This window comes from Echeneis naucrates, chromosome 2 (assembly GCF_900963305.1).
Source record: "Echeneis naucrates chromosome 2, fEcheNa1.1, whole genome shotgun sequence".
Classification (NCBI taxonomy): Eukaryota; Metazoa; Chordata; class Actinopteri; order Carangiformes; family Echeneidae; genus Echeneis; species Echeneis naucrates.
Window position 1 is genome coordinate 14,613,773 of NC_042512.1, and position 10,216 is coordinate 14,623,988.

Consider the following 10,216-nt stretch of genomic DNA (forward strand, 5'->3'; position numbering starts at 1 on the left):
GATCAGGTCGCATGGTTCCAGACTCCTCAGACTAATTTTACTTGTTGGGTCATTTCTTGAAATTAAACAATTTGTTCAGTTTCTGAGTAGCATCTGAAATGTCACAAAGGTCCCAAAGCGAAAAAAGATGTGAGTGTCAACTATTCCAGAAAACGATTTTCTGATGGAGGAGTGTGTCCTCTCACTGAAACAGGCCGCTGCAGGAGTCCACCCGGCCGGCAGAGGGATCCGTGTGAGAGCCCTGCAGCTTCACAGGAGAAAACGCAGACACACAATCTGCAGAGCAGTGCTGACTGCTTGTGTTTGCTTTCTCTTGTCATACTGCTGCCGAGCTGCTGGTGGCCCAAATGTCGCAGGTAATCTATCTGTTTTCGTATCCAACCATTTCCTCTGCAGACTGCCTGTTTTGACTTCCTGCTAAAACTCGTCCCCTGACTAAACGCGTCCCCTCCTCTCAGTAAATCTTTGTTGTGACTGTCTCTGCGGCAGTTTGGTTGAAGCTGTGGGATTTATTTGTCCCTTTCAGTACCATGTGAGTGTGCAGGAGGGGAGCCGGCTGCCGCCGCTGCAGAGATGCTCTGACTGCTGCCTGCTGTTCCACTGCCCCCTCTGCAGCCCCCCCATCTACAAACCGGCCCACAGATACAAAGTCCACAGACACCTCCAGTGCCACCTGGCCAGGGCCGTGCACTTTAAAGGTAAACAGGAAGTACATGTGCCAAATTTCATCGGAAAAGTCTCCACGTTGCTGTTTCCGATCCAATTGGTTTAAATCGCACAGCTCGTGAACGCCACTGAAGATATCTTAGAAAATGACAGGGTTCCCCCACCCCCCACTTCGGTTCATTCAAAACACAAAAAGCAGCCTCACTTCCACAAGTAACTTAAATGGACTTCACCGAGCCCCCCGTAAATAGAAAGCAAAAGGCGGAAATGAATTGTGGTTAAATCCGCACCGAAACTTTCAGAATAAGAAAAGTATTTACATAAAGTCAGAATATTTATGAAACATCATAAATATACATACACTTATATTTAAAAGAAGTTGTCGCGTGGGGGACACGTTTTTCTATGTAAAGAGATTAAATATTTAAATGTTCTAATATAATCGACATTTTTATAATTTCTAGTTTACTATAGTGTACTTTTACTTTAAAAGTGAAACCAACACCAACATCTATATAATTGTAGCTTTTCGTTCAGACTCTTTTCCTCATCAACAGGCTACAACATCTACAAGTGCAACCTGGGATGCCGACCACACGCTCATTTCCATTGTTTCTGTGAGAAGCTGTTCCTGAATCGGAACCAATTCATTCATCATCTGAATGCAAAACACGAGGGCCTTCCCACAAGACGTCAGTCAGTCAGCCTTCATGATGACCCAGAACAGCCGCCTCCTCTGTCTCAACACAATGCTGATCCAAGTCCAACTTTTGATTCCCTGAGTTTGTGTGAGCCAAGGACCTCAGACACTTTTTCAAACACAGCTGCAGCTTCAGATAGTGAAATAACCTCAGCACCTTCAGAGGAGCCACGCCAATCAAACACAGGGAGGAAGAATCCAGCACACCGCCCACAGTGCAATATGATGATGAATAAAAGAGCTTTCAACATCTCCATGACAATGAGACAATCCAGCAGAACCTCAGCTTCAACCCTCAAAGGTGTTATACTGAAATTAATTCATTAAATCAAACCAACATTTCCGGGTTGTGTTTTCATTCCTTTCATTCTGATAGCTTTTGTTGAAGAGGTTTTGTGAAATTCGTTTAATTTTTTGTCCTTCTTCACAGGTCACAAGGGAACAACAACTGATTCAGCTGTGGGTGGATCAGAATATTATCACAATCCCACACGTAAGTAGATTCAAACCAAGTAGAAAAATGTTTTATTTAAAACCAGATCATGCCACATTTGGAAGTTAATGAACAATCACTCCTGAAAATGAGACAGGAAATGTTGAACAATGTTTTTTTTGCTCAATACTCGTGCTACATGTACAGAAAATCTCTGACACGTCATCACATTGATGACAAGTACTCAGCTCGTTAAAGTTTTTTTTTTTTTTTACAGCAGTGGAACTGGATATCTTGTCACAGTTGCAAGTCCTCCAGCAGCAGCAGAACCAAATCCTGCAGCTGCTGCTGAAACTCACCAACAAGGACAGTGTGAATGACTCTACTGAGGGTGATATGATGGCCATGTTGCCCATCACAGATGAGGAAGGACTCGCCAACTTGGAGCTAAAGCTCAGTGGAACTCCGAACTTCAAAAATCTGATTGTGAGAAGCTATGTTGTAAAAATCCAGTAGTAATAAAAAAAACAAAACAATGTTGAATCCAGCGGCCCGTTGGCACACATTCACTCCAGAACTTAACTCTTCATTAGAAGAGGTTTCCTGAGGAGTCACATTTTCATGGAGGTGAAAAATGTCTGTGTTTTCAGATCAGCTGTTTTGATGATAATGACGGATGTCCTATTGATCAAACAGTCCAGAGGATCCTGGAAAGGATGCTGTCCAACAATTTTGCAAAGAGAATGGACTGGAGAGGCAAAAACAACAAGATTTCTTTTGCATCTTCATGTCTGAAGCAAATTGTAAACGGTCAGTAGAAAAACCAGTCAAAGTTTCACAGTTACATTTGAAATCAAAGCTTTACATTGGCCATCTTTATTTTTCAGATGCGGTGAGGAGGAACAGTGTGTGTGCCAGAGCTGCAGACGAAGCTGTGGAGTCTGCCGTGAAGAAATGGCTGCAGCAGGCTGCAGAGAGGGATGAAGCAGCAGAGAAAAGGGGAGACAAAGGAGCGCAAGTGGTGGGTATCTAACACAGGGCAGCGAATTGCTCTGACATAGTTTGAAACGCAATATTTAAATTTTCAGTTTACTCATTAAAATCTGCCTTTTTGTAGCATCATTGATCTCTTTGTTCATGGAGAATGGCTGGTGAGTAAAAAGTTAAAACCTGTTAATAACAACTATTAAAACTTCACATTTTGAAAAAACTGAAATATCTTCATTGCTTTTTCTACAGGTGAAAAAAAAGTGTAACACCAATCAGTCTTTAATAGAAAGCGTCTTTCGATGGACCAAAATAGTACAACTTCTAAAGCACGTCAGCCATCTTCAGGAGGTTATTTAACTTTTCTATCTGAGTTTTTGACTCCATTAAAACATAATCTTGACTTGACAACTGTACTTCTGATAACCCAATAAATAATATGGCACCATATGAAAAGAACGAAATCACTGCACCTAGCCCAGAAATAAATCATCAAACCACTTCCACTGCTGTCATCTTTCTTACTATAACCTCTCTATGCTGTTTTATATCAACCAATGTTTCATCATATTTATAGAGAGCGATCCAATGAGTCCAGCTGACCATTTTCATACACGAGCCAGCAGATGGCAGTGTAGCACTTCCGCATTGTGTACTTATGTTCATTGTATTAAACATAATTTGTCGTAGATTTTTGCTGTGACTTTCACGGCTTTGTGTGTGTTTAAATGGCAGTGTGAATATAAAGAGTTAAATCAGATTGGATAACATCGTGCAGACTGTCTGGGCTTTAATCATCGACAGGCGAAGGCGGAAGTACTCGCATGAATCATCTTGCACCTCCTGAGAGGTTCCGGTTTGGCGTCAGCTGAGCTTTCTTTGGTCTGTTTTAGTCAGCATGGCGGATAAAAGTGTGAGACGGCCGGGGGTCGGTGTCGGGGTGCTGGTGACGGACTCTGCCCACCCCGGCTGCGTCCTCCTGGGGAAGCGCAGGAGCAGGACGGGCCGAGGGACGTACCAGCTGCCCGGCGGCCACCTGGAGTTTGGGTAGGAGCGAACCTGGACCCATTCAAAGATCTGCAACTCTGCTGCTGTTCAATCACATCATTCAGCCTGCCACTTTGACTTTTCTGTTGTTGGAGATTAAATAAACATTTTCTCATTCGTTATTGGATCGAATTTTTCCCGAATTGTGCGCAAATAATTAAACATATTGAGATTTTGCTGCCAGGGAGGAATTTATTCATGTAAATGCGCCTTGGTTAAAAGTGGTGAGGCAGGATAAACCCTCCAGGAGGCAGTGTGGTTTTAAAAATAAAGGTCCAGCAGAGGCAGACAGTGCTCCAAACTTTGGAGGTTTCCTGAAGTGTGACAGGATTTGATTGTGATGTTTCCCCGTCTCACACTGTTGAAAGAGAGACGTGGGAGGAGTGTGCTCACAGGGAGGTGCTGGAGGAAGCTGGGGTGCATCTGGTGGGCGTCCACTTTGTGTCAGTGTTGAACTCAGTCAGACTGGAGGAGCAGTATCACTACGTCACCATCATCATGCAGGGAGAGCTGGACAGGAAGCAGTCAGGCGAGCCGGAGAACCTGGAGCCGGAGAAGAATGAGGGTACGTTAAAGGGGAAAAATCATTTCTGCCCGCCTGGACAGATGATAATATGTGTGGTCCTCTCTCCTCTCAGGATGGGCGTGGACTCACTGGGATGAGTTTCCTCCAGAGCAGCAGCTCTTCCTGCCACTGGCTGGTCTGAGGCAACAAGGCTACCAGCCCTTCAGGAACAAAAACTGATATTTCATACAGGGGCTGCCTTTCCTCAAATGCCACGACACACATTGTGATTTCTGCCAATCTTGAGAACGGTTACAATCTAATATTTGTATTAAATGAACTTAATTCCTTCACTATGCATGAAACACACATAACAGAATAAAAATCTAATATCTTTTAATATGTAGGGGGAAGTTGTTTGTGTATTTTTGAAGGTCTTGTCATGGGCGTAGGTGATGATGGTCAGGGCTCCTCTGTCGGCTTCCTCACAGGCTGGCTGGATTTGATCCACTGGGAGCAGGAAGCCAAATGTCCCTTTCGCTCTCAGCTCAAAGGTGTAGGTGAAAGGGATTCCCTGCATCCGAGCCCAATTTCTGGCTGAACCAGAGTTGGGCTCTGTTGAAAGAGTTTTTAGTTTTTATTGATTCATTTTCAGTCAGTTGAATGAAAATCAGTGATGATGCTCAGCGGTGATTGGAAGACTTGCATAATGTTTAAAAAGTCTGCTATTAGCCAATTGTAATTTTTTTCCCGAAAACAAATAACCTTGATATGGGTTGATTTAAAGTTTGAGATCAACACTATGTTAACACTATGTGCCCACACACAGCAAATTATTTTGATTATTTCTAGTATGTAATTCCCAATAACAGGGATAACGAAGACGACCCAACAGGATGTCTCAGTGACAGTAAACCAGTCCTACTCATAAATAAAAATGCAGGGTCACCTGACATCCAAGCTGACAAACCGTTGTGGATGTCAAGGCTTTCAAGAGTCTGTCAAAGTCCTCCTACACGAATGGACGTAATCTTGTTTTGCATAATTCTCTGTGGATGGCAGCTCCACTGGGTTTTTCTTCCCTTTTACAACTTCTTCCTGTTCTGCTCTGTCTTGGCACATGCTGAACTCGTTCTCTTTATGAATGTAGCCACATGGAGTGATGATTATAATCAGACTATAAAATAGGCATAAACCAGATTGCTGTGTAATATAATGGGGAGTATCAGGTGTTTGCATGTTCAGAAAGACAGATGTCACTGTAAATATCAGCCCATCACAGTCGGGGGCGGTGAAGTTTGGGTGTCCATAGGGAATCAGGAGTAGCTGGCTATAGGAGTGGATGGTGAGGAAACACAGGAAGTCGTCTTTCTGCTTTCCAACAAACTGAGTCACCGCCTCAGCCTCCGGCACAGACACAGGCTTGCTCCCACAGTAGATTTCAGCACAGCAGTTAGTTGATATTCCAATAGCTGTGAAAGAAAATGTGATTCAAATAACACAGTCGCTATTGCTCTACTTCATCAATGTAATTGTTTGAACAAACACTACCTGCCTGGTATTCTAATGTACTTCACTATATAGTCCATTAGGCATTTGTATTGTACACTTAAGGTTTACACATCACACCACTTCACACTGTGGTGCCACAAATTATGCTCATAGGCCCAACTCTTAAAATCAACTTTTTTAATAGTGCTTTTTTAAATATCACATCAGATGATTATTTCTCACTGTACAGGTGCTGTGTTATTGTGAGTGGCACACTCGGGGACTTAAGATGAAAATAACTAAGCTTCTCTAGCCATTATGTCCCTGACAAATAAATGAAAAATGCATTCGGTGAAGCTAACCATTCACATTTAAAGACACAATTCTTGTGTTCCTCGGAACAGTAACTCACTATGTTTATGCCTACACAACACATACTAGACTACCCCCCTCCATCCCTAAATGCAAGTCTAATGTGAAGGCATGATAAACAAAACAAATCTAACAAAACCTTCTGTTGAGCTTCAGTTCAGTTCAGATCAGTTCAGTTAGCATATAAGAGGAAAGGATGGACAGAATGGGGGAGACAAGGGAGGAAGGGATGGAGGTGTGGAGGAGGAGGTAGGGAAGGGATGTGGGGTTCTGAAGTGGTACTTAACAGGTGCAACAGTTGGTTATGATCCACTTTGTTTGAGTGTACATAGAGATGTGAGGGGAGTGAGTTTTAGGGTGTTAAGGATATTAAACATAATATAAAAATATAACAATAAAAGGAAGTGATGCAGCACATACCACATTTAAAGGATGCCTTCAGTCAGTGGTCCAGCGTGTCCTGAACTTGGGGACAAGGATGCACCTGTCCGAAGCGAAGTTCAAGCCCTGCTTGAAGAGCATCCACCAATGGCCCACAACACTTGGAGGTGGTGTGAAGGTTCTTGAGCTTCGACTGCCTTTGCAACAGGGCTTTGCGTCTTCTGTGAGAAACGCAATCTCGGCAGGACTGAACCTGAGAAACACACCAAGACACACAAAACCATCAGTGTCCAAGCAGTCAAACATGTTTACATGATGGAATAATAATGCCCACAAGTGCATTATGGCATTATACCGAGACCTTTTACTCTATATTAGGCCACTAGGTGGCACAATAAGTTAGCACTACAGGTTATCACCTTCTTCAGTGTTGGTAGATTAACAGCAGGGAAGAGAGAATGTATCGCCTGAAAAGATGGTGAATAAAGAAAGCTGCTCCTGTTGATTGTCTCCTACATGTTTACTTACACCAGCAAGGTAAACTAACATTAGAATCTTCAGCACGCTGCAGACCGCTGCAATGGCTGCTTCTCCTTGTTCCTTCACAATCTGTACAATCCTCTCAACAGCAAAAAAGAATACATGACATTTGTATCGTGCTTTTCATCTGAAACAGATTCAAAGCATTGAACACATCTCAGAATGCAAATGTTTCACAAGGCCTCAGGAGCTGGAGTTTGCAGTGTTCTTCAATGATCTCTGAAGCTGGAGTGGATCTGCTGCTCTTGTTCCAGAGAGCCTGGCACTTTGCAAAGATGAATGGGAGAGCTTCATGTAGACCCGGTTTGTGTTGAGAATAAGTGTTCAAACTTGCATGTCATTCCTTGGATTACTGTTTTTACTCAGTTCATAAACTCAATCAATCACCCACCAGGTTCATAAGATGACAGGCACAGTGATGGTGCTTTGGCAGTTGGTATTCCAGGCCATCATCCTGCTCCAACAGCCTCCATCAAGATCTCCTCATGGCCATCCTCTTCTGCTTATTAATAAAATTATATATTATTTTGCATTCAATGGTGCTTTTCAAGATATCCAAACATTTGACAATAGTGATGTTATATTCACAAACCAAGATGCAACACTCACCTGATTCATCTGCCTCTGGCCCGAGTGGTTCTGCGTTGTTGCTTTCATCTTCGACACCATACACTTGGAAGGCTTTCAGAAAATTGGGCCCACTATCTGTAGTTGTACGTACAATCTTGTCTGACGTTGAACTTTAGACAGACAGGTGAGAGAAAAGGCATACAGATTCGTTACTGATCCCACGAGAAATTTAAGTTCACAGTAGCCAGAGAAAATTTTAAGAAATATTTTTTAGAAGTTAAGAATATAGATATTCAAAGTTAAAGGCAAAGTATCAAAATGAATGAATGAATGAAGATGTGACAACAAACCTAAACTTTTAAGCTGGATTGGACTCAAGTAAAATACAACTAAACCTACCAATAGCCTACATACCTGTATGGATCAGAGCATCTGCAAGTGCAGTGAAGTTGCGTGGTCCTTTAGGATACTTGCATGTGAGTGCAGCAGAGCATGGCTGCAGACTTTGCAGCCCTTTCTGTTTGCTGTCCAGCAATCAGTGGTGGTCCCGATGGACTCCACATCGTGCATTGCCGCCTTGAGATTCTTTTTCATCGCTGTCGTTGCTTTGTTGATTCTGCTCTTTATGGTATTGCGAACCATGACACATGCATTGGGTTGGAGGTACAGTACTTCACTAGACATTGAGAACCCAGCTCTACGACACTCAGAGGGCGCAGGCCATTAACAACAAAATCAACAAGACGTTCAGCCACACCCTTTTGTGTCACGCGAGGCGTATCCCACAGTTTCAGCTGCTTGGTCGTTTGGCTCATCGTCTTGCCCTCTCCAGGTGTCTCTCATGCTTTCTCTAGAGTGACAAATGTAGGACCGTTAGAAATGTGAGTCAGGGGCGGCATTGCCTTTGGCCTATAACGTTAGCTTTATGCCATAACCAGGGGTGCGCAGAACAATTTTGATCTGGTTCTCATTTTTTCATGCCTGAGTCATGGTTCGCATATTTTTTCTAATAAAATAAGAGTCAAGACAAAATGGGCAATTGAATAAAACTTATAAATTAACATCTGACTTCATGAAATTCATTCTAAAGGAATTATCAGAGCAAAGTTCTCCTGCTTTCTGTCTCTGTAATGTTAAACTAAGTTAAGATAATAAGCTCCAGACAGCATTTGGAGAGCGTCCTGCAGAGACAAAGAAAACCTGACAAGGAACAAACAGCAAAAAAGATGTCAAACACCTCCAAAGACATGTACTCCTACTGAGGTCAACTCTCTCTTCATCTGAACCTCATTTACTTACAAAGTACAACACATGTCTGTCCACATTCATCTGGGGGATGAGCGGATAGTCAAACGTTGACAGCAAGTTAAAGGGAAATCTTGAAAAATTTAGAGGAAGAACAATGAAGCATATAAGAGCCAATGTGACTACCATGGTGGTGTGGCCCATACAAAGGAGGAAGTCAAGGGTCACTGAATAGTTTCATGAAGTGAATCATTCTTTGTGGCCTTCACTGTCTCAAGATGTCGACCCAGATTTTAGACTCGTGTTAAACAGCCCTGAGGAATCAATGTGGTGGCCGCTAACAGTCGAACGTGATTACCTTTGGTTTTTCCTTTAATCTGTCATTTTTCTGAGGATCAAATGAACTCAATGATGACAGTAGTCATTATTATTCGTACATGAAGTGGGATTATATTAGTAATTCTCTGATGAAGTGAAATCACAGCACCATTGAAGCAGGCGCTACGTGCTGTGAGGGTTTGGCATCAAATTTATCTTTCAAACTTATCCATGTGACAGGGAGATTGCTGATGATATATTTCACATGTGCTACGAAAACAACTGATCAGAATTATTTGTAGTCTAGGTCTTTTCTCTTGACCCCATTTTCATAAGACTATTAAATTATCCCTTTCAAAGCCTCCCTAGAGTCAAGTGTTCATACCCATTCATGAGTAGCAACTACAGAGCAAACCTTTCTGCTATTCATTTGCATAGTCAAAGGTCAAAGTCAGTCCTCCTATTTGTCTTTGTCTGGTCCCTAGCATCAGGAAAGACTAGAGCATGCTCATTAGTATTGACTGAACTGTCGTGTGTTTGTGACTTCTTCAGATGTGCAGCCTGACACTCTCTACTTCACTTGAGCTGCCTTTGCTTGGAAGGACTTTTGCACAAGAAATTTCAGTTGTGCTGAAGTGAAATACCAACAAAATCCTCCACTGCAGCAGGATGTTCTGACACCCACGACAATCAGACAGTGAATAGTTTCTGCCTCATCAGACATGCTGACCGTGACCGGTGCAAAGGGCTTGGTACGGTGGAAATAAATGTGCAGCAGCTGCCAAATTCATGTTGGAGGTTTTGAATTGAAACTCTCATAAACCACCGTCTCTGAAATATTTGGAAGAAACATCTGCACATTTTGAGAAATCTGGAGCGCCGTACATGCACACATGCACACACACTTAACTCCCACACACAAGAAGAGCAGTACTTGTAAACCCATCAGCAGAACTGACAG

The 10,216-nt window shown here is 42.7% G+C and overlaps 2 protein-coding genes across 6 annotated transcripts; one reads left to right on the forward strand and one right to left on the reverse strand.

The window, feature by feature from the left end:
• Positions 1-212: 212 nt before the first annotated feature.
• Positions 213-4,763, forward strand: nudt15 (nudix (nucleoside diphosphate linked moiety X)-type motif 15). Of its 5 annotated transcripts, none has more exons than XM_029519279.1 (9): positions 213-356; positions 527-698; positions 1,224-1,667; positions 1,797-1,859; positions 2,077-2,285; positions 2,450-2,609; positions 2,687-2,820; positions 2,917-2,950; positions 3,039-3,286. In XM_029519279.1, exons 1-8 carry the CDS (start codon positions 348-350, stop codon positions 2,923-2,925), a joined length of 1,200 nt encoding a protein of 399 aa, XP_029375139.1. In that variant the 5' UTR covers positions 213-347; the 3' UTR covers positions 2,926-2,950; positions 3,039-3,286. The 5 variants fall into 5 exon arrangements, with proteins under 5 accessions (XP_029375139.1, XP_029375147.1, XP_029375154.1 ...); XM_029519287.1 differs by having other exon boundaries at positions 2,080-2,285; XM_029519294.1 differs by lacking the exons at positions 2,917-2,950; positions 3,039-3,286 and having other exon boundaries at positions 2,496-2,609; positions 2,687-2,709.
• Positions 3,871-7,779, reverse strand: LOC115050554 (uncharacterized). The gene is made up of 5 exons (XM_029513413.1): positions 7,732-7,779; positions 6,739-6,835; positions 5,332-5,810; positions 4,489-4,975; positions 3,871-4,376 (listed from the first exon to the last, which is right to left on the reverse strand). Exons 1-4 carry the CDS (start codon positions 7,777-7,779, stop codon positions 4,670-4,672), a joined length of 930 nt encoding a protein of 309 aa, XP_029369273.1. The 3' UTR covers positions 3,871-4,376; positions 4,489-4,669.
• Between the last annotated feature and the right edge of the window lie 2,437 nt (positions 7,780-10,216).

Excerpts from the sequence above, each read along its gene's own strand:
- nudt15 (XM_029519279.1), top strand. Across the intron at positions 1,668-1,796 it reads CTCAGCTTCAACCCTCAAAG|GTCACAAGGGAACAACAACT; the intron begins GTGTTATACTGA and ends CCTTCTTCACAG. Across the intron at positions 1,860-2,076 it reads ATATTATCACAATCCCACAC|CAGTGGAACTGGATATCTTG; the intron begins GTAAGTAGATTC and ends TTTTTTTTACAG.
- LOC115050554 (XM_029513413.1), bottom strand. The coding sequence starts at position 7,779 with ATGAAAGCAACAACGCAGAACCACTCGGGCCAGAGGCAGATGAATCAG. Across the intron at positions 6,836-7,731 it reads GCCAGAGGCAGATGAATCAG|GTTCAGTCCTGCCGAGATTG; the intron begins GTGAGTGTTGCA and ends TGTGTTTCTCAG. Across the intron at positions 4,976-5,331 it reads GGAGGACTTTGACAGACTCT|AAACTAAAAACTCTTTCAAC; the intron begins TGAAAGCCTTGA and ends ATGAATCAATAA.